The sequence below is a fragment of the Salvelinus fontinalis genome, chromosome 37 (assembly GCF_029448725.1).
Source record: "Salvelinus fontinalis isolate EN_2023a chromosome 37, ASM2944872v1, whole genome shotgun sequence".
Taxonomy (NCBI): domain Eukaryota; kingdom Metazoa; phylum Chordata; class Actinopteri; order Salmoniformes; family Salmonidae; genus Salvelinus; species Salvelinus fontinalis.
Genome location: NC_074701.1, coordinates 24,814,852 through 24,837,831, shown reverse-complemented (window position 1 = coordinate 24,837,831; position 22,980 = coordinate 24,814,852). Strand labels below are relative to the sequence as shown.

At 43.9% G+C, this 22,980-nt stretch overlaps 2 protein-coding genes across 8 annotated transcripts; one reads left to right on the top strand and one right to left on the bottom strand.

Moving 5' to 3' along the window:
• The first annotated feature begins 99 nt into the window (after positions 1 to 99).
• Positions 100 to 10,896, top strand: LOC129836403 (protein FAM149B1-like). Of its 4 annotated transcripts, none has more exons than XM_055902516.1 (16): positions 102 to 642; positions 1,067 to 1,183; positions 1,396 to 1,543; positions 3,851 to 3,993; positions 4,400 to 4,561; positions 4,781 to 4,939; positions 5,169 to 5,350; positions 6,597 to 6,739; positions 7,144 to 7,212; positions 7,644 to 7,756; positions 7,951 to 8,181; positions 8,569 to 8,692; positions 8,804 to 8,929; positions 9,068 to 9,149; positions 9,242 to 9,391; positions 9,589 to 10,896. In XM_055902516.1, the coding sequence occupies exons 1-16, from the start codon at positions 596 to 598 to the stop codon at positions 9,669 to 9,671; spliced, it is 2,079 nt and encodes a 692-aa protein (XP_055758491.1). In that variant the 5' UTR covers positions 102 to 595; the 3' UTR covers positions 9,672 to 10,896. The 4 variants fall into 4 exon arrangements, with proteins under 4 accessions (XP_055758493.1, XP_055758491.1, XP_055758490.1 ...); XM_055902515.1 differs by having other exon boundaries at positions 7,144 to 7,266; XM_055902517.1 differs by lacking the exon at positions 7,144 to 7,212.
• Positions 10,641 to 21,543, bottom strand: LOC129836406 (dnaJ homolog subfamily C member 9-like). 4 transcript variants are annotated; one of them, XM_055902525.1, is made up of 7 exons: positions 21,276 to 21,543; positions 14,981 to 15,033; positions 13,663 to 13,842; positions 13,412 to 13,552; positions 12,852 to 13,106; positions 12,664 to 12,750; positions 10,641 to 12,570 (listed from the first exon to the last, which is right to left on the bottom strand). In XM_055902525.1, the coding sequence occupies exons 3-7, from the start codon at positions 13,834 to 13,836 to the stop codon at positions 12,463 to 12,465; spliced, it is 765 nt and encodes a 254-aa protein (XP_055758500.1). In that variant the 5' UTR covers positions 13,837 to 13,842; positions 14,981 to 15,033; positions 21,276 to 21,543; the 3' UTR covers positions 10,641 to 12,462. The 4 variants fall into 4 exon arrangements, with proteins under 4 accessions (XP_055758500.1, XP_055758502.1, XP_055758501.1 ...); XM_055902527.1 differs by lacking the exon at positions 14,981 to 15,033 and having other exon boundaries at positions 10,641 to 12,024; positions 12,434 to 12,570; positions 13,663 to 13,849; XM_055902526.1 differs by lacking the exon at positions 14,981 to 15,033.
• Between the last annotated feature and the right edge of the window lie 1,437 nt (positions 21,544 to 22,980).

The following is a 22,980-nucleotide window of genomic DNA, read 5'->3' as shown; positions in this document are numbered from 1 at the left end:
GCAATAGGAACATCGCACAGAACACAGGGAGTTGTAGTCTTTTATATTTTTGCTTAAGGTCATTTTAGAGGAGATCAAAATACACTTCCCGTGAGGTATAGGGATAAGGAAGTTAGGTATCCATGACAGCCTTGTTATTGTTGTTGTAGTGCTAATTCTCTCTTGTCGTGAGGGATGCTGTAGTAAATGGCTATATTGATTATTTTACTGGCGCTCCCTGAAACACAACCTATAATACTTATAATACCATAATACTTTTAGGCCGCGTTTTATTTGAAGTATTCCATTGCATTGTATATTAATAGGCCACTTCGTGCACAAAGGCGCTGTTTGGTTATCCCTCTGTTAGCTAACGTTAGCGAATCTAGTAGCTAGATTGCTAGCTAATGTTTGTTAACGTTAGCAAGTTCGCTGCAATTAAGTTCCACATCAAAGCTAGCTAGGTAACTTGCTAGGGTGTACAAGTGATATTGAACCGTGGGCGGCTGAAAATGACAAACCTCTGCCAAAAGAGCAAGTGGAGCCATGAATCAGAGGGAAGCACGGTGAGAGAGGACACTCGGGGGGGCATGAGGCGATAAAAACGGAGAAAAGGATGATTTCGCGATACACCAGGCGGCCGGTAACGCACAGTCTTGAGATGTAAGTAATGGTTGCTAGCTAGTGTACAAGCTTGTCATTCTTTGTTAATTGTAATTTCTGTTATTCGAGATTGAAATATGGTAACCTGATTGACTAAAGTTAGATTGTTGTTTGGCTAATTATCGGGTGACAACGTAAAGGATAATGTAGTGATCATGTCACACGTGACACCCCATTTGTCAAACCAAGCCATGGTCAGTTGCCTTCATTACACATATGGATGCAATAGGATGATGTTGTTCAATGCTGTAAACTGATTACGTAAGGGTCCCACTCCTACCTCATATTTCACTCCTTGTTTGTTTGGGATCAATGTCTTTTTACAACAATAAATATCAACCCACCAAAGTATTACAATGAAAGATATCTATCAATGCAATTGCTTATTCATGTTTTATTCAGCTATATTTTCCCTTCTCTGCAGTCGTGGCTTATCCCGAAGCCACCTTGACCATCACCCTCTCCCAGAAGAGGTAGACGATGACTTCCTCCCCCAGCACCTCCTCCATGACCTTCAGGAAGCTGTCTCCACTTACAACAGGTATGACCTGTTTTCGATGAACCGGACAGGTGAAACCATGTACACTTGTAGGGAGCAGCCCTACAAGTGAAGGCAAGGAGACAAAATAGAGGGAGGTAGCCAGTTACATAATCTGAACAGCACAGTAATATACCTCACTGCTCACTGGTACACTCAACACACAACACTGTAACGTACAGCAACATGTAAACAATGTCTGTCCTCTTTTGCAGCTCTGAGACGACGTCTGCAGCCTCTAACCGATCAGACTCTCCAACGGTCACCACTGGAAACACAACGCGGGCCTGGTCTGGGATCCACAGCTACACAGGGACAGGCATCTCTACAGAGAGAAGCTCTGTCTTCTCCTGGGGCTATGATGTAAGTCTCACCTCACCTTCTCAGCTGGCTGCCAGAATCTTTCAGTTCAAATGCCCTATGTGCTGAGTATTTTGAAGTGCATATATAGCTAGGCATAGCCATGCTGAATGCTACAACAGTCTTGTATGCAGATTACCATTAAATCAAATTTTATTTGTCACATACACACATTTTATTTGTCACATACACATGGCTAGCAGATGTTAATGCAAGTGTAGCGAAATGCTTGTGCTTCTAGTTCCGACAATGTAGTAATAACCAACAAGTAATCTAACCTAACAATTCCACAACTACTACCTTATACACACAAGTGTAAAGGGATAAAGAATATGTACATAAAGATATATGAATGAGTGATGGTACAGAACGGCATAGGCAAGATGCAGTAGATGGTATAGAGTACAGTATATACATATGAGATGAGTAATGTAGGGTATGTAAACATAAAGTGGCATAGTTTAAAGTGGCTAGTGATACATGTATTACATAAAGATGGCAAGATGCAGTATATGATATAGAGTACAGTATATACATATGAGATGAGTAATGTAGGGTATGTAAACATTATATTAAGTGGCATTGTTTAAAGTGGCTAGTGGTACATTTTTACATAATTTCCATCAATTCCCATTTTTAAAGTGGCTGGAGTTGAGTCAGTATGTTGGCAGCGGCCGCTAAATGTTAGTGGTGGCTGTTTAACAGTCTGATGGCCTTGAGATAGAAGCTGTTTTTCAGTCTCTCGGTCCCTGCTTTGATGCACCTGTACTGACCTCGCCTTCTGGATGATAGCGGGGTGAACAGGCAGTGGCTTGGGTGGTTGTTGTCCTTGATGATCTTTATGGCCTTCCTGTGACATCGGGTGGTGTAGGTGTCCTGGAGGGCGGGTAGTTTTCCCCCGGTGATGCGTTGTGCAGACCTCACTACCCTCTGGAGAGCCTTACGGTTGTGGGCGGAGCAGTTGCCGTACCAGGCGGTGATACAGCCCGACAGGATGCTCTCGATTGTGCATCTGTAGAAGTTTGTGAGTGCTTTTGGTGACAAGCCTAATTTCTTCAGCCTCCTGAGGTTGAAGAGGCGCTATTGCGCCTTCTTCACAACGCTGTCTGTGTGGGTGGACCAATTCAGTTTGTCCGTGATGTGTATACCGAGGAACTTAAAACCTTCCACCTTCTCCACTACTGTCCCGTCGATGTGGATAGGGGGGTGCTCCCTCTGCTGTTTCCTGAAGTCCACAATCATCTCCTTTGTTTTGTTGACGTTGAGTGTGAGGTTATTTTCCTGACACCACACTCCGAGGGCCCTCACATCCTCCCTGTAGGCCGTCTCGTCGTTGTTGGTAATCAAACTTGATGATTGAGTTGGAGGTGTGCATGGCTACGCAGTCGTGGGTGAACAGGGAGTACAGGAGAGGGCTCAGAACGCACCCTTGTGGGGCCCCGGTGTTGAGGATCAGCGGGGTGGAGATGTTGTCACCTACCCTCACCACCTGGGGGCGGCCCGTCAGGAAGTCCAGGACCCAGTTGCACAGGGCGGGGTCGAGACCCAGGGTCTCGAGCTTGATGACGAGTTTGGAGGGTACTATGGTGTTAAATGCTGAGCTGTAGTCGATGAACAGCATTCTCACATAGGTATTCCTCTTGTCCAGATGGGTTAGGGCAGTGTGCAGTGTGGTTGCGATTGCATCGTCTGTGGACCTATTGGGTCGGTAAGCAAATTGGAGTGGGTCTAGGGTGTCAGGTAGGGTGGAGGTGATATGGTCCTTGACTAGTCTCTCAAAGCACTTCATGATGACGGAAGTGAGTGCTACTGGGCGGTAGTACAAACATGATTACATTAGAGTAATCGTGTTTGTATTGTAATGACTTAGTAATGAGGACAATCTGCTCTGTGTGCAGAGGTCATTTCACTCATGGTTTCGCTTCGTCGTGATGCTGAGCTTTCTAGAGCTTGCCTTCAGAAACAAAACAAAAAAACTCTGATTTATTTACACAGCCATGTCCTCAGAAGGCCTCATAGAACTCATACCCCTACAGTCCTAAGTTACGAACTTAATATTGTACAGTACACACAAACACTCGCCTGTGCACGCACACACAGTCTCTGAAATATACATGCAAATGGTATTACTTGCTCCAGCACAATCACTCACACACAGTCACCTGGGAGCCATGTAGCCTGCTGTGAAATGAACAGCGCTCAGCAACGTGCTGCTAATAATTGATAAGTAGCTTGAAAAGCAACAACCTTCTGTCATAGTGTGCCTCTCTGTAGGGGCTCCTCTCACTGTCTCTTTTTCCCATCCCTCAGGAGTTTGACAAGGCGGCGTCGCGACAGGTGCAGCAGATGTTTGAGGAGATTGATGAGGAGCTTTACGAGGGGCGGGGTGGGGCGCATCTACTGGGGCTGCAAGAGGAGTGTCATCAGTGGGCATTCAGGTTCCCTCACTTACGGTGGGTCCTCACCCTACACCCCCTCATCTCTCACTTCTCACACACTGTCACACATTACTGCCACTCTAGCCTGGCTCCTTCCACTCCTCACCTGTAAATGTATCGCTGAACGTCATTTGGCTGCTGTACAGGAATACTTCTTAAAAAGAGCAGTCTAACTTAAAGGTACCTAAGATAAATCTGATTTAGATGTGTTTGCAAACCCGAGAAGGAACTACTTACCACATAATGATCTGCCCAAAACCATTGGGCCCCTATACACAATGAGAAAATGTGTCCTAGACCATTGGCTCAGCATTACAAAATTCAATTGTTAATCAAATAAATTCATTTTCCTGTCGGTTGGATTCATTGAAGTTCTAATTACCGTTTCACCTCCTATCCACCCTACTATGTGAACCCACAGGATTCTGGGTAGTCAGCTGGTGTGTCCCAGTGACGAGGGCTTTCAGTGGTACGCCACCTCAGGGAAGGGGACCGGGACACCCGCCAGCACCACTGCAGCTGGACAGAAGGACAGCAGTAGTAGCAAGCCCCAGGATAAGGACAAGCCCGGCCCCAGCACAGAGTGAGCACTGGCTACTGATGCTGTTAACCCATCAATTATAGATTACCGTTAGCTTTGTGGTTTTGTGACCTACATACTGTGTGGCTTGTCAAACAGCAAGTGAACTAAGTAACACAAGGCATACTGGCACTGGCTAGTCTACTTTGGCAAGCTAAAAAGTTTGGACTGATGCTGTTGAGAAACCGATGTCAGTGTGAATCATGTTGTTTGTGTGTCCAGTCTGTGTGTGCAGGGGAGAAGGGCTGTGCTGTCCAGGCCCTGTGTGGCAGTTGACCACCCCCCTGGTACTCCCAGTGGATCCAGAGGTCATGACCGGCCCAAGGTGATCGAGGCTGAAGGCCTGATGGAAGAGTACCTGGCCTTTGACAGCAGGGACATGTGAGTCACCACCCAGCTCTCCTATTTAGGACCCTTTAACTATAGGGGCATTTCAAATACTTTAAAGTATGTTGCACTTGATTGAGCTTGTAGCCTACTTTTAGGATTATCCCAAGGGTTCCATTGTACCAAGTAACCTAAAACAAAGCTTAGTATTTGAAAGGCTTTGACATTATTTTGCTTAAGGTCTGTTGTGTTGATGGTTTAATCTGTGGTTTGACTTTTACAGGGATGACGAGTGGGAGCGGGGGTGGGTGGGGGCTGGTCGGCGGCGGTACTGCCTGCCTCCTGTTTCTCCCTATCGCTGTCGCAGACAGGCGGCCCTGGACTTGCTCTTTGACGACGTGTGGCGAGAGCTGGTTGGCTGGATGGAGGAGCTGGTCCGCCGGCATTGGGAGGGCTATGTCTCAGGTAGGACCACAGGGCTATGTCTCAGGTAGGACCACAGGGCTATGTCTCAGGTAGGACCACAGGGCTGTGTCTCAGGTAGGACGACAGGGCTGTGTCTCAGGTAGGACCACAGGGCTATGTCTCAGGTAGGACCACAGGGCTGTGTCTCAGGTAGGACGACAGGGCTGTGTCTCAGGTAGGACCACAGGGCTATGTCTCAGGTAGGACCACAGGGCTATGTCTCAAGTAGGACGACAGGGCTGTGTCTCAAGTAGGACGACAGGGCTGTGTCTCAAGTAGGACGACAGGGCTGTGTCTCAAGTAGGACGACAGGGCTGTGTCTCAAGTAGGACGACAGGGCTGTGTCTCAAGTAGGACGACAGGGCTGTGTCTCAAGTAGGACGACAGGGCTGTGTCTCAAGTAGGACGACAGGGCTGTGTCTCAAGTAGGACGACAGGGCTGTGTCTCAAGTAGAACGACAGGGCTGTGTCTCAAGTAGGACGACAGGGCTGTGTCTCAGGTAGGACCACAGGGCTGTGTCTCAGGTAGGACCACAGGGCTGTGTCTCAGGTAGGACCACAGGGCTGTGTCTCAGGTTGGACCACAGGGCTGTGTCTCAGGTAGGACCACAGGGCTGTGTCTCAGGTAGGACCACAGGGCTATGTCTCAAGTAGGACCACAGGGCTGTGTCTCAGGTTGGACCACAGGGCTGTGTCTCAGGTAGGACCACAGGGCTATGTCTCAGGTAGGACCACAGGGCTATGTCTCAGGTAGGACCACAGGGCTGTGTCTCAGGTTGGACCACAGGGCTGTGTCTCAGGTTGGACCACAGGGCTGTGTCTCAGGTTGGACCACAGGGCTGTGTCTCAAGTAGGACCACAGGGCTGTGTCTCAAGTAGGACGACAGGGCTGTGTCTCAAGTAGGACGACAGGGCTGTGTCTCAGGTAGGACGACAGGGCTGTGTCTCAGGTAGGACCACAGGGCTGTGTCTCAGGTAGGACCACAGGGCTGTGTCTCAGGTAGGACCACAGGGCTGTGTCTCAGGTAGGACCACAGGGCTGTGTCTCAGGTAGGACCACAGGGCTGTGTCTCAGGTAGGACCACAGGGCTATGTCTCAGGTAGGACCACAGGGCTGTGTCTCAGGTAGGACCACAGGGCTATGTCTCAAGTAGGACCACAGGGCTATGTCTTATATGCACTTTAGACTTGTCATTGACTCCATTATTGTCAAATTGACAGTATTCTGCCCCCTTCTTATTGACAGATGATGAGAAGACTGCAGTGAACTTCAGCCCATCACAGTCTGATGCTGAGAATTCTTTCCTGCTTCTGTCCACACTTCCCACCCTTCTCCCCAGGCTAGGCCAGATCAGGGTGCCCCAGCTAACAGGCAGCCTGCAACCCCAGGTCAGTGCCCTGAGAGGGGGTTAAAGGACCACCTCCTCGGAGAGTGGAACATCCTACTCCTAGGATGTAGGTTTTATGTCAATAAGAAATGTTAATAAGCACTGTAATTGAACTCCATAATAACATTCAGATGTGTTTGAGAGTTTAGGACAAATTCGGCAAACTGAAAACAGTCACACTGATGCTGAATTGTTTTCCCCTGCTGTCCGTAGTTCTTCTCACTCTTGTTTTGAAGGCTATCAATTCATTAACTTTAATCCTTTTTTCTTTCCTTCCTTCTTTTTGTCCCCTACTCTGTCTTGTTCCTTGGTCTGTTTCACACCTTTCAAACAACAACCTTGTATCTGTACACCTCACTCTCTCCTTTTCTCTCTCTCATTTGGTCATCCGTTTTCCCCCCAAAGACCACAAAATCAAGGGTCTCAAAGCACAAGTCCAGACGGAAATCCAAAAAGCAGAAAAAGCCATCCACTGTATGTAACTCTCACCCAGAGCCAAAATGGCGCCGATCGACGCCATCCACAGCGGCATGTTATTATTCACTCCTAGACTGAATGTGCTTGTGCCTGTTGAATAACACAAACCATACCACTTTTAGTCACTTTCATACTTCTTAACCAACTGTTGAGTATTTTTTTTACACACGTCTCTTATTTCATTCAATAATGACCATTTTGGAATGCTTTTATTTACTTCCCGCTTTAATTTGCTATTTTGTCTAATCATCTCAAGTGGGTGGTGGTATGTCGTCTCCACTCGGTTGCATGTAGAAAATCTAAGTTGGAGCTGACTGTGGTGACGTGCAAGTGTCCGTAGTGATGATGTGGCTGTAGCTTTTTTAGGTGAATGACCACTTTTGCCTAGTATAACTCTGCATCTTCTTCTGCCCCCCTCCCTCCTACAGTCCAGTCGGGTACCAGTAGGGGCAGCGGTGACGCATCACAACCTCAACGACCTCATAGTGATCCACGGCATCCCCCTGCAGCAGAGGAACCTGGGCGTGATGGAGAGAGCCCAGTATGGAGACTGATCATACTCATGCTGATACTATAACAATCTTTATTAGTAGAGTGTAGCATAAGGAGTTAACTGTAGCCGTGAACCACTCACCTCTTATCATTAAATAAGAGAAGAGGGAACGGTTATTAACTATGGATTTGTAGGTTTGTGCATATGTTACTTTGAGTTAAGGTTCACTGCTTCCTTCTCAGGGACCCTGAGGAGAGGGTGGTGGTGACCCATCGGCCAGGGTCCAGCGTGATCCCGTCCAGCAAGCCCCGTCCTCGCCGGGCGCTAGAGCAGAGCTCCTCCTCCCTGTCCCGTCCGCCCCAGTCGGCGCTACGCCGTAACCCCCCTCCACGCACCCTTCTGCCCTTGGTTCCCTGCCTGACACAGTTCAGTGCCGCCGGCTCCATGGAGGAGGTCATCCGTGGGACACGCCTGTGAGTTAACTTAAACGGGGTTACCCATTCTCCATCTGGTCCCTGTCCTCTTCCATGTACATCGCCGCCCTCCTCACTCCCGTCTTATTTATTGCTCTGAAGCTGGAGAACCGTCTGTGCAGAGAGATTACTTTGAAAGCTGTTTGCCGTTTAACTCTTGCCTTGTGGCGTTCTGTTCAGCAGAAGGGAAGTGGAAGAGATGTAAGGAGTTGTGTGAGATTAAGTACCAACGGGTGAACTTTTAATGAACCCTGAGTTAAAGATCTGTGTGAAGCATACAGTATCATTTGCCCTCGTGTGGAATGATTTCAGTCTGCTCCATGTTAAAGGGACTTGTGTAACTTTATGGAAAGTGTGGAAAGTGAACGGGGCTGTTACTCTCTCCAGACCCACAGCCAGTGACTGCCTGGCCTCACCTCTGATACCTCTGAGCAGGAACACACTCCTTCCCCCCATCGGCACAGGAGAAGCTGAACCCACGCATTCTGGACAGCACTTCAGACCTACTCAGGTATTGGACGAGTAGAACTCTGCATACTAGTTGTACATCTTGCACTGACTTGACAACACTTAATACTATCACCTGCTAATAACACAACACTATTTTATTTTGTGTGTGTAGCGGCATAGAGGCTTGTCCAGTCGTGCCCATAGTGCTGTTACAGATGAAGCTGGTAGTTTGCTTCCTCGGGATCGGCTTCATCAATTGGACGTATTCTCCCGCCCCAACACCACCCACACCTACAGGGTATGGCTATAGTCACACACGGTAAAAGTTATTATACCGCTACAGAATGATTTAGGCATATTTTGTAGGTTTATATTGTAATGGAATATGTTTGCCTGCGTCCCAGTCCGTGAGATTTAACTCTGGGTTCTGTTGCAGTCAGACACACCTTACCGCCGTTCCTTCACGGTGCTGGACAACATTGGACAGGGGCGTCCTGGCAGAGAATCTTTGGGTACAGGTGGGCACCTCGTTTTACATTGAATACTGTACACAATTTCTACGCGTGAATTTTTGTGGCTGACTCATTGAGTCTGTCTGGTACACTGGCAGACTCTTTGGGCATCGGAGTGATGGGCATCAGTCTGGGCATCAGTCTGGGCATCAGCAGCTCCTCCTTCCTGGACTCCTTCATCCACCACCCTCTGGGCCACTCCCCCATCAAGGATGAGGAGGAGCCTGACACACAAGCCCCTCCCCCAGGTCAGTAGGAGCCATCTGTGGTCCTCCTCATTTATAAAACATGTCGCTGGGTTGCGGTCTAATTAGGTTTGAGAGAATTCGGTTGTAGCCTCTGGTTATCTAACGAGAAAAGTCATTCTTTTCAGACAGATGATTTGAATAATAACTATCAATGCTCATTAAACACTCATCTTTGTTCTGCTCTCCTCTCTTCTCAGCTGTACTGGTGCCTGTGTCAGTCCCAGCACGCTCCTACAGCCGGGGGGGCTTCACATCCCGCAGTAGCAGACCTGGGTTGTAGCACCTTCAACCGGTTGTCATTAGTTAACACAGCCACAAAGTCATAATTATCATTAAACCCCACCCATTTTTACAATTTCTCTTCTTACAATATGATTTTAAACCTAACCACACTGCTAACCATATGCCTAACTTTAAAGTAAAAAATAAAAAGCTATACATTTTTTGCCAATTTTGACTTTGGCAGTGGAATTTGGCTTTGTGGCTGGGTTATCATCCTCGGCCACCTCCACCAACCTCAGCCCGGCAGGATGCAAGGCCCTGCTGCCACTCCCAACGGGGCCTTCAAACAACACTTTATACAACAAGGAACATTTCCACATTGTACTGTTAGGTGATTTTATTTGATGCTATTTTCTGTTTTTCTAGAGCCCTATTTTTGTATGTTGGAACTCTGTTTACCTGGCTGCCAAAAACAGTAACCCGTCTTATTAAACCTAACTGTATGTATGTTGGTATGTTTGGATGGATATATGTCAATGTATATGTTCTCTGATCTCTATACTCTTAAATTATTCTATGCAGGGAATGAGTCGTTCTACGAAAATGGTGGCTTTTTGACCAGCCAATAAAAAGTTTTTACAAATTAGTCAGATAATAGTTAATGCTGTAACAACGTTAATGAAAATAAATGACAGCGTATTTTTTGTTGTTGTATATTACATTAAAATGCTTGTGTTGCCTTTGTCACCGGTGTTCCCTATATTTTAATGACAATTAAGGCTTTCCAGAATGTAATTTGAGTATTTACTTTACATATATAATCCAAGACAAAAAAGGTTAATGATAAAATAAAAATATTTTCTTTAAACAAAACACATTCTTCTATAACACCAGTGACAAATCATCAGACTGTTCTAATAAAAACAGCAGGAACAATAACCAGTGAAAAAAAATAGAATATCTAAGATGGTGGCCACAGTAGCTCAAACCACACTTCTTAAATTGTGAATAAATGACTTAAATCATGTGATTTGATAAATTATTTTAATCAAATTTCCTTTCCCCCATACTATAAACTAACACCAGAGACCGATCTTAAAGCGTCGCATGAAATTACCAAATGAATGATCAAATTGCTAACATGAAGAGACTGCAGACTCACCATGTGCTTTTCAAAAACAGCTTACAATTTAAAAGGCAATGCTACCAAATACTAATTGAATATATGTAAACTTCTGACCCACTGGGAATGTGATGAAAGAAATAAAAGCTGAAACAAATAATTCTCTCAACTATTATTCTGACATTTCACATTTTTAAAATAAAGTGGTGATCCTAACTGACCTAAGACAGGGAATTCTTACTAGGATTAAATGTCAGGAATTGTGAAATACTGAGTTTAAATGTATATATATATATACATTTATATGTATATATAGTGCACTTGGAAAGTATTCAGACCCCTTCCCCTTTTCCACATTTTGTTACGTTATAGATGAATCTTGATGAAACCAAGATTGAACTCTGGCCAGAATGCCAAGTGTCACATCTGGAAGAAACATGGCACCACCCCTACAGTGAAGCATGGTGGTGGCAGCATCATGCTGTGGGGATGTTTTCCAGTGTCAGGGACTGGGAGACTAGTCAGGATAAAGGGAAAGATGAACAGAGCAAAGTACAGAGAGATCCTTGATGAAAACCTGCTTCAGAGTGCTCAGGACCTCAGACTGGGGAAAAGCTTCACCTTCCAACAGGACAACGACCCTAAGCACACAGCCAAGACAATGCAGGAGTGGCTTTGAGACAAGGCTCTGAATGTCATTGAGTGGCCCAGCCAGAGCCCGGACTTGAACCCAATCGAACATCTCTGGAGAGACCTGAAAATAGCTGTGCAGTGACGATCCCTATCCAACCTGACAGAGCTTGAGGATCTGCAGAGAAGAATGGGAGATACTCCCCAAATACAGGTGTGCTAAGCTTGTAGCGTCATACCCAAGAAGGCTCGGGGCTGTAATCGCTGCCAAAGGTGCTTCAACAAGGTACTGAGTAAAGGGTCTGAATACTTATGTAAATATGATAGTTCATTTTAAATACATTTGCAAAAATGTCTAAAAAACAGTTTTTGCTTTGTCATTATGGGGTATTGTGTGTAGATTGAGGAAAAACTTGTTTTTTAATACATTTTAGAATAAGGCTGTAAAGTAAAACTGTGGGGGGAAAATCAAGGGGTCTGAATACTTTCCGAACGCACTATATATAAATAGTTTGCAATATCTGTATTACATATGTTTTATTAACAAAACACTTAAATTAAAATAACATGTCATTATCTAACATAAGTGTTTTCCTGGTGGTTAAGGCAGGGGACAGGAAAGACCATTTTCGTAGGATGACCCGAATGGCAAGTCCAACTATACAGGGAGGAACAAAAGCCTTTTGAACACTGACATGCTTCGACTGGCTGCTTTGTACTATTATAAGGACATGACTTTTATATTCCCATGTAAAAAAGACAAGCACAAAACTTTGGGGTTTCACATAGCATACCTTAACAGGAAGAGAAAAGACAAGCCTTACAGAGACGCCAACTAAAAGGTAGGTATTAGATGTTTTCCTAACAAACCTTAAACAGCCCCTAGAGGGGCTGTTTAAGTACTGGGACAATTCACCTCACTGCAGTAGAAGCCATATTCTACTTTCTGCAGAGGTGCTAGCAGAGCTTAGATCAGGAAGATAATTTGTATAGAAATACATGATAGATGTGTGACTAGGGGGCATGCAGGTGTCAAGTTTTGATACAAATTTGACCTTAACTTCTACCTTGTCTTAACTTCAAGGGTTTGAAGTCTTCACTTTTTTCCTTTCCCTCCTGCTTTGGCTTTTCCTCCCTTGGAGTATTTGGCTTCCAGGTCAGACAGGAAAGAGTTAAAATTCTGCTCTCTGGACTTCTGCTTTTGCTGTTAACGAGACAGAAATACACACCATTAATGCCTTACCTGAACGCCTAAAACAGTCACCAGTTAAGATCTTGGTTGTGTGATTCAACTTACCTTTAACATCAGTACAAGACTGTCATCAGCATCATTGAGTCCCATCTCTCTCTGCATCTCCTCAGCTTCTTGTCTTTCTTCATCAGCCTGGAAGGAAATAACAAAAGTATTCTCACAAATGTGAACTAAAAAAAATTACCAACCGAGGAAGTGAGTGTGTACAAGTATTTGTATAAAGCACACTGTACCTTCTGTTTGCGTGTCTTCTTCTTCCTGGTGCTCTCCTGGGTGAATGCAGGGTAGGCCGTGAGCTCCCCTGCCTGGATGGCTGTCTGTATAAGGGCTGTGATCCTGGGCTCGTCCTCCTGAGAGCAGCACAGGGCTGAGGCCATGATGGCGTCCATGTCCCCCTGGTGCTGCAGGTAAATCTGCATCACATCCTGCCTCTCCTCCTCCGTGCCTTTGTACTTCCTCTCAAACTCCTGGATGTCCTCCAATGTGATCTAATGAAGGAGAGATGGTTGTTATAACAAATTCTAATTGTGACATTATACTGGGTGTTTGTTATTTACTTCCAGGCAGATAAAGAAAGTCAAGAAGCTGGGGAGATACAGAGGAAGATGGTACTGGGTGATGCTGATGACAGTCTTGTAATGATTAAGGTACATTACTCAAAATTACACACTTCTAGTGACTATTTTATGGCTACGGTATGAAAAAGAAAAGTTCTCTCAGGAGGGCCTAAAAAGTAAATACAGTGTATGGTGAAGATGTTAATCAGCTTTAGATAGTTATATAGTTAGGCTACCTTAGGGAACAGCAACCTCCAGTACTCCTCCCAGCATTGGCCCTGCTGCAGTGAGTCAGATTCCTCAGCCACAAGTCCCTGCTCATCATACACTGCCCTCTGCTCCTTGTCACTCAACACTGCATATAACTTCCCAAGCACCTGAAAGAAAGGGGCTAGGTAAATACAGTAAAATACAACTCTAACCAGTTAGCTAGGTGAACTAGGTTAACTGCAGATTTGAGTAGGTGTTTTAGTTGACACTTTCCCACCTGAAATTTCTCTGTTGCCTGCAGGTCTTCGGGAGCACGATCTGGGTGAACCCTGAGCGACACCTTGTAGTAGCTGTGTCGGATCTCTGCGTCTGTCGCCTCCTTGGAGACACCCAGCACCCCATAGAGGCTGGAGGTGTTGAACAGTGCTTGACACTGGTCGAGTAGCCACATCCCTATCTGTCAACTTTAGGTTAAAAGGGAAATCTGCGATTGAAACTATGAAATAACACACATCGAATCATGTAGTAACGAAAAAAGTGTACAACAAATCTAAACATATTTAATGTTTGAGATTCTTCAAAGTAGCCACCCTTTGCCTTGATGACAGCTTTGCACATTCTTGGCATTCTCTCAACAAGCTTCGTGAGATAGTCACCTAGAATGCATTTCAATTAACAGGTATGCCTTCCTAAAAGTTAATTTGTGGAATTTCTTTCCTTTGCGTTTGAGACAAATCAGTTGTCTTGTGACAAGGTAGGCAGGTATACAGAAGACAGCCCTATTTGGTAAATAATTCCACTCTGAAACCTTATAATTGATTAGAATCATAAAATTATAATCTGATGATGTGTGTAGTTTTAGTCAGGATTAGATTAAACAATGTATCTGTATAGTGGAAAAACAGACTGTCTGAGCAAGGCGTAGCTTAGGATTTGAACTTGTATGTGTGTGCCTAAGAAAATACCGAAGAACAATTAAACTGACATTCCATCATTACTTTAAGACATGAAGGTCAGCCAATGCGGAAAATTTCAAGAACATTTGAAATGTATTCAAGTGCAGTCGCAAAAACTATCAAGCGCTATGATGAAACTGGCTCTCATGAGGACCGCCACAGGAAAGGAAGACCCAGAGTTACCTATGCTGCAGAGGATAAGTTCATTAGAGTTACCAGCTTCAGAAATTGCAGCCCAAATAAATGCTTCACAGAGTTCAAGTAACAGACACACCTCAACATCAGCTGTTCAGAAGAGACTGCGTGAATCAGGCCTTCATGGTCAAATTTCTGCAGAGAAACCACTACTAAAGGTCCCCAATAATATGAAGAGACTTGCCTGGCCTCCACAATCACCCGACCTCAAAACAATTGAGATGGTTTGGGATGAGTTGGACCTCAGAGTGAAGGAAAAGCAACCAACAAGTGCTCAGCATATGTGGGAACTCCTTCAAGACTGTTGGAAAAGCATTCCAGGTGAAGCTGGTTGAGAGTGCCAATATTGTGCAAAGCTGTCATCAAGGCAACGGGTGGCTACTTTATTTAACACTTGTTTGGTTACTACATGATTCCATCTTTTAAAAAATATATATATTTCACCTTTCTTTAACCAGGTAGGACAGGTGAGAACAAGTTCTCATTTACAACTGCGACTTGGCCAAGATAAAGCAGTGTGACAAAAACAACAACACAGAGTTACACATGGGATAAACAAACGTACAGTCAATAACATAATACAAAAATCTATGTACAGTGTGTGCAAATGTAGTAAGATTAGGGAGGTAAGGCAATAAATAGGCCATAGAGGCGAAATAATTACAATTTAGCATTAACACTAGAGTGATAGATTTATTTATTTATTTTATTTCACCTTTATTTAACCAGGTAGGCAAGTTGAGAACAAGTTCTCATTTACAATTGCGACCTGGCCAAGATAAAGCAAAGCAGTTCGACACATACAACAACACAGAGTTACACATGGAGTAAAACAAACATACAGTCAATAATACAGTAGAAAAATAGGTTTATATACAATGTGAGCAAATGAGGTGAGAAGGGAGGTAAAGGCAAAAAAAAGGCCATGGTGGCGAAGTAAATACAATATAGCAAGTAAAACACTGTAATGGTAGATTTGCAGTGGAAGAATGTGCAAAGTAGAGATAGACATAATGGGGTGCAAAGGAGCAAAATAAATAAATAAATAAATACAGTAGGGGGAGAGGTAGTTGTTTGGGCTAAATTATAGATGGGCTATGTACAGGTGCAGTAATCTGTGAGCTGCTCTGACAGCTGGTGCTTAAAGCTAGTGAGGGAGATAAGTGCTTCCAGTTTCAGAGATTTTTGTAGTTCATTCCAGTCATTGGCAGCAGAGAACTGGAAGGAGAGGCGGCCAAAGTAAGAAATGGTTTTGGGGGTGACCAGAGAGATATACCTGTTGGAGCGTGTGCTACAGGTGGGTGCTGCTATGGTGACCAGCGAGCTGAGATAAGGGGGGACTTTACCTAGCAGGGTCTTGTAGATGACCTGGAGCCAGTGGGTTTGGCGACGAGTATGAAGCGAGGGCCAGCCAACGAGAGCGTACAGGTCGCAGTGGTGGGTAGTATATGGGGCTTTGGTGACAAAACGGATGGCACTGTGATAGACTGCTACTCCTATTTATTGAGTAGGGTATTGAAGGCTATTTTGTAAATGACATCGCCGAAGTCGAGGATCGGTAGGATGGTCAGTTTTACAAGGGTATGTTTGGCAGCATGAGTGAAGGATGCTTTGTTGCGAAATAGGAAGCCAATTCTAGATTTAACTTTGGATTGGAGGTGTTTGATGTGAGTCTGGAAGGAGAGTTTACAGTCTAACCAGACACCTAGGTATTTGTCCACATATTCTAAGTCAGAACCGTCCAGAGTAGTGATGTTGGACGGGCGGGCAGGTGCAGGCATCGATCGAAGAGCATGCATTTAGTTTTACTTGTATTTAAGAGCAATTGGAGGCCACGGAAGGAGAGTTGTATGGCATTGAAGCTCGTCTGGAGGGTTGTTAACACAGTGTCCAAAGAAGGGCCAGAAGTATACAGAATGGTGTCGTCTGCGTAGGTGTGCTTCAGAGACTCACCAGCAGCAAGAGCGTCATCATTGATATATACAGAGAAGAGAGTCGGTCCAAGAATTGAACCCTGTGGCACCCCCATAGAGACTGCCAGAGGCCCGGACAACAGGCCCTCCTATTTGACACACTGAACTCTATCAGAGAAGTAGTTGGTGAACCAGGCAAGGCAATCATTTGAGAAACCAAGGCTATCGAGTCTGCCGATGAGGATGTGGTGATTGACAGAGTCGAAAGCCTTGGCAAGGTCAATGAATATGGCTGCACAGTATTGTTTCTTATCGATGGCGGTTAGGATATCGTTTAGGACCTTGAGCATGGCTGAGGTGCACCAATGACCAGCTCTGAAACCAGATTGCATAGCGGAGAAGGTATGGTGGGATTCGAAATGGTCGGTAATCTGTTTGTTGACTTGGCTTTCGAAGACCTTAGAAAGGAAGGGTAGGATATATATAGGTCTGTAGCAGTTTTGGTCAAGAGTGTCCCCCCCTTTGAAGAGGGGGATGACCGCAGCTGCTTTCCAATCTTTGGGAATCACAGACGACACGAAAGAGAGGTTGAACAGGCTAGTAATAGGAGTTGCAATAATTTCGACAGATAATTTTAGAAAGAAAGGGTCCAGATTGTCTAGCCCGGCTGATTTGTAGGGGTCCAGATTTTGCAGCTCTTTCAGAACATCAGCTGACTGGATTTGGGAGAAGGAGAAACGGGGAAGGCTTGGGCGAGTTGCTGTGGGGCGTGCAGTGCTGTTGACCGGGGTAGGGGTAGCCAGGTAAAAAGCATGGCCAGCCGTAGAAAAATGCTTATTGAAATTCTCAATTATAGTGGATTTATCGGTGGTGACAGTGTTTCCTGTCCTCAGTGCAGTGGGCAGCTGGGAGGAGGTGTACACTTTACAGTGTCCCAGAACTTTTTTGAGTTTGTGTTGCAGGAAGCAAATTTCTGCTTGAAAAAGCTAGCCTTGGCTTTTCTAACTGCCTGTGTATATTGGTTTCTAGCTTCCCTGAAAAGTTGCATATCACGGGGGCTGTTCGATTCTAATGCAGAACGCCATAGGATGTTTTTGTGTTGGTTAAGGGCAGTCAGGTCTGGAGAGAACCAAGGGCTATATCTGTTCCTGGTTCTAAATTTATTGAATGGGGCATGCTTATTTAAGATGGTGAGGAAGGCATTTAAAAAAATAAATAACCAGGCATCCTCTACTGACGGGATGAGATCTATATCCTTCCAGGATCGATTAGAAAGGCCTGCTCGATGAAGTGTTTCAGGGAGCGTTTGACATTGATGAGTGGAGGTCGTTTGACCGCTGACCCATTACGGATGCAGGCAATGAGGTAGTGATCGCTGAGATCTTGGTTGAAAACAGCAGAGGTGTATTTAGAGGGCAAGTTGGTTAGGATGATATCTATGAGGGTGCCCGTGTTAACGGCTTTGGGGTGGTACCTGGTAGGTTCATTGATAATTTGTGTGAGATTGAGGGCATCAAGTTTAGATTGTAAGATGGCTGGGGTGTTAAGCATGTTCCAGTTTAGGTCGCCTAGCAGCACGAGCTCTGAAGATAGATGGGGGCAATCAGTTCACATATGGTGTCCAGAGCACAGCTGGGGGCAGAGGGTGGTCTATAGCAGGCGGCAACGGTGAGAGACTTGTTTTTAGAGAGGTGGATTTTTAAAAGTAGAAGTTCAAATACCTTGGGTACAGACCTGGATAGTAGGACAGAACTCTGCAGGCTATCTTTGCAGTAGATTGCAACACCGCCCCCTTTGGCCGTTCTATCTTGTCTGAAAATGTTGTAGTTAGAAATGGAGATTTCAGAATTTTTGGTGGTCTTCCTAAGCCAGGATTCAGACACGGCTAGAACATCCGGGTTGGCAGAGTGTGCTAAAGCAGTGAATAAAACAAACTTAGGGAGGAGGCTTCTAATGTTAACATGCATGAAATCAAGGCTATTACGGTTACAGAAGTCATCAAAAGAGAGCGCCTGGGGAATAGGAGTTGAGCTAGGCACTGCAGGGCCTGGATTCACCTCTACATCACCAGAGGAACAGAGGAGGAATAGGATAAGGGAGGAGTGGCTGATAGAACTCTTCAGCTGGCTAGCTCCGGAATAATTGATGTTTGCTCCGAGATCGACGTAAGCCAATAGTCACACTGATAGCAGCTAGCTAGCTGCGATATCCAGGTGTAAATGTCCAGAGCTTGCGGTTGAAATCCGGGGATATGGAGAGAAAAATAGGTCCAGTATGTTCCGGTCTGAGTCGCGTTGTACAAAACTGGCGATAGCTTTTCGAGCTAAAGGATAGCTGATGACCACAAACCGTGGTTAGCTGAATACTAACGTTAGCCAGTAAACTGGCTAGCTTCTATTGTGGATTTCAGATTTGAGGTAAATACTATATATATATATATATTTTTTTTTTAAATTGGTGAGGCGGAATGTTTTGAAGTTGAGTTTTTGGAAAAGAAAATATATAAAAGATATGCGAAGAAATATGTAAATATACATATATACACACGGTACACGACAAGACAAGGACAAAGGACTAATGATGGAATAGATGTGCAGATGATGATGTGCAAGTAGAGATACTGGTGTGCAAAATAGCAACAAAAAAAAAATGAAAGTGTTGATGTCTTCACTATTATTCTACAATGTAGAAAATAGTACAAAATAAACTTGAATGAGTAGGTGTGTCCAAACTTTTGACTGGTACTGTATATACAGTTGAAGTCGTAAATGTACATACACTTAGGTTGGAGTCATTAAAACACGTTTTCAACCACTCCCCAAATTTCTTGTTAATAACAAACTATAGTTTTGGCAAGTCGGTTAGAACATCTACTTTGTGCATGACACAAGTCCTTTTTTCAACAATTGTTTACAGACAGATTATTTCACTTATAATTCACTGTATCACAATTCCAGTGGGTCAGAAGTTTACATACACTAAGTTGACTGTGCCTTTGAACAGCTTGGGAAATTCCAGAAAATTATGTCATAGCTTTAGAAGCTTCTGATAGGCTAATTGACATCATTTGAGTCAATTGGAGGTGTACCTGTGGATGTATTTCAAGGCCTACCTTCAAACTCAGTGCCTCTTTGCTTAATATCATGGGAAAATCAAAAGAAATCAGCCAAGACCTCAGAAAAACAATTGTAGACCTTCACAAGTCTGGTTCATCCTTGGGAGCAATTTCCAAATGCCTGAAAGTACCATGTTCATCTGTACAAACAATAGCAAGAAAATATAAACACCATGGGACCAGGCAGCCGTCATACCGCTAAGGAAGAAGATGCATTCTGTCTCCTAGAGATGAACGTACTTAGGTGCGAAAAGTGCAAATCAATCCCAGAACAACAGCAAAGGACCTTGTGAAGATGCTGGAGGAAACGGGTACAAAAGTATTGATATCCACAGTAAAACAAGTCCTATATCGACGTAACCTGAAAGGCTGCTCAGCAAGGAAGAAGCCACTGCTCCAAAACTACCATTAAAAAAAGCCAGACTACGGTTTGCAACTGCACATGGGGACAAAGATCGTACTTTTTGGAGAAATTTCCTCTGGTCTGATGAAACAAAAATATAACCGTTTGGCCTTAATGACCATTGTTATGTTTGGAGGAAAAAGGAGGAGACTTGCAGCACAGGAGGGCAGCATCGTGTTGTGGGGGTGCATTGCTGCAGGAGGGACTGGTGCATTTCACAAAATAGATGGCATCATGAGGGATGAAAATTATGTGGATGTATTGAAGCAACATCTCAAGACAATTGAAGTTAAAACTTGGTCGCAAATGGGTCTTCCAAATGGACAATGACCCTAAGCAAAATGTTTTAAGAACAACAAAGTCAAGGTATTGGAGTAGCCATCACAAAGCCCTGACCTCAATCCTATAGAAATGTGTGGGAAAAGCGTGTGCGACCAAGGAGGCCTACAAACCTGTCTCAGTTACACCAGCTCTATCAGGAGGAATTGGCCAAAATTCACCCAACTTATTGTGGGAAGCTTGTGGAAGGCTAGCTGAAATGTTTGACCCAAGTTAAACAATTTAATGACAATGCTACCAAATACTAATTGAGTGTATGTAAACTTCTGACCCACTGGCAATGTGATGAAATAAATCAAATCTGAAATAAATCATTCTCTCTACTATTATTCTGACATTTCACATTCTTAAAATAAAGTGGTGATCCTAACTGACCTAAAACAGGGATTTTTTTACTAGGATTAAATATCAGGAATTGTGAAAAACTGAATTTAAATGTATTTGGCTAAGGTGTATGTAAACTTCCGACTTCAACTGTGTATTTATATATATATATATATATATAACACTAAGGGCTGGAGAAATGTAACCACATAACGTTATAGCCAATGATTCTTGAAGAATATAAATTATAAATCACTAATGAGCTTAGTTCAACTGCTGTACCCCATCAGAACCCAACATACAATAATTGTTTAACTCCATTGTTTGTAAACAATGACATTTTAGGCTAACACTATATAGCCTCAAAACATGATTAAAACTGCAATTTTATTCCCATTGATGTTCAGTCCTTGTAGTTACTGTATGTATGCATGCATAGCTAGGTTTGTCCATGGATTTTGAGTGGTTCGCTTACGTAACGTTACTTGGCTACATTTCTCCAGCCCTCTTGTTTACTAAAACAGTGGCAATATCGCCCCTTTGTTGTTTTTTTAAAAAGCCCCTGTAAATTATAACAAAACAATTATTGTCTGCATACATTATTCATAACGTTATTTGTAATAGCGTTTTAAAACCTCTACCTACCTTGAAATCCTCTTTATCAAAATGGTGGATAACTGGTTGAAAGCTTCACTTGCTTTGTTTACAAAATTTGGCGCGCTGTCCTGTCAACGGAGTGTACGTAGCGTAAACGTACCTCTCTTGGTCACGTTTTTTAGTGTATGTTACATTTGTGTGGCTTTCACTAGTTACCACCGCCACAAAGTCTATCGTAAAATATAATGAAAAACGTGCTTAATATGTCTTAATTTAAGGTTAGTGTTAGGCATACAGTTAACAGTTTGGTGAAGGTTAGCTTTCAAATCTCATTTTAAGAAGATACTTTTTTTAATGGGCGGGGTTTAGGTCTTTGTGACCGTGGTAACTAGTGACGACCCATTTGTGTCAATCATTTCAGGCACAGGTTGATGAACACCAATTCTGTCTGTTGAAGCAGGTACAGTGACTCAACGAGTAGCGGGGTGGTCGGGCACAGCATCACAGTGCTAACTGTGCCACTAGAGAATCTGGGTTCGAGTGAGTCCAGGCTCTGTCGTATGAAACGCCGTTTGGGTCTTATAGCACACTAAATAATTTAGTCAACTAAAAGTTGTGCAACATTAAAATATTGTCACATTTACATTGTGTAATTTATTGACAGTTCCTAACTATCCCCAGAGATAGGCTATCCAATGTCCAAACAACTTCGTTCAAAACGCGATTGGTGCGGCTGGCTTCCGCGTTCAGCTGGCATTGTATCAAAAAGCAGTGCGACTTGGTTGGGTTGTGTTTCGCAGGACGCACGGCTTTCCCGAGTCGTACGGGAGTGGCAGCGATGAGACAAGACTGTAACTGCCAATTGGATACCACGAAATTTGGGATAAAAAGTAGTACTTTTTTTTTTTTTTTTTACAGTGAAAAAAAACTGTGACTTAAAGAGCGACTAAGCCTACAAAACTTCTCGTTCTGAAAATGGCCTATGTGGAATTGAGTCAGAAACATTTATTATAGTGTCAAAATTGACTACAAAGTGTAAATGGGTAAATGTTGGTCATAAAGTCAGTCTTGTCCAAAACTGAGATTGATAGGGGAAAAAATGTAACGGAATGAAGCATAATATCCTAACAGTTTTCCTTGGCTTGGATTAATTTAAGCCTGCCCACAGCTGGCAGCTCCCAAGTAATCATCAATGCGGAGTAGCTGCAGGCGATGCCATTGTAAAGCCCATGGTCAATTTTGTTTGATATTTGTCAGTGTTATCCGGGATCCTTGGGACATACCTACCCTAAATCCTAACCATCCCGTACCATTTTAAATTTCAACTTCAATGGGGTAGGGACGTACTCCAGATGGCATGGACCATTCGATATTCCTATGGGGCTAGTTAGGTACCATAAGTAAATTATATAATGTACATGGGACAATATTTTTTAAAGTCAAATTTCAATGACCTAAAAACATCAAACCAGAAATTCATATATGAATTTAAATAATTTAGTCAACTAAAAGTTGTGCAACATTAAAATATTGTCACATTTACATTGTGTAATTTATTGACAGTTCCTAACTATCCCCAGAGATAGGCTATCCAATGTCCAAACAACTTCGACACTATTGCACACCAGCCAGCTGAAGCTAACTGGCAATATAATTTGGCTACCTGTTCCCACCTTAAAACACACAAGAGACACCCACATCAAACCACACCCAAAAACCAACTCAAGTTTGAATTCAGTCATGGCCGCTAGCA

Coding starts and splice junctions, on each gene's coding strand:
- LOC129836406 (XM_055902525.1), bottom strand. CDS start 13,836: ATGTGGCTACTCGACCAGTGTCAAGCACTGTTCAACACCTCCAGCCTC. Junction 13,553..13,662: donor AGGCAACAGAGAAATTTCAG/GTGGGAAAGTGT, acceptor CCTTTCTTTCAG/GTGCTTGGGAAGTTATATGC. Junction 13,107..13,411: donor GGAGGTTGCTGTTCCCTAAG/GTAGCCTAACTA, acceptor CTCCTTCATTAG/ATCACATTGGAGGACATCCA.
- LOC129836403 (XM_055902515.1), top strand. CDS start 596: ATGATTTCGCGATACACCAGGCGGCCGGTAACGCACAGTCTTGAGAT. Junction 3,994..4,399: donor TTCAGGTTCCCTCACTTACG/GTGGGTCCTCAC, acceptor GTGAACCCACAG/GATTCTGGGTAGTCAGCTGG. Junction 8,693..8,803: donor AGCACTTCAGACCTACTCAG/GTATTGGACGAG, acceptor TTGTGTGTGTAG/CGGCATAGAGGCTTGTCCAG.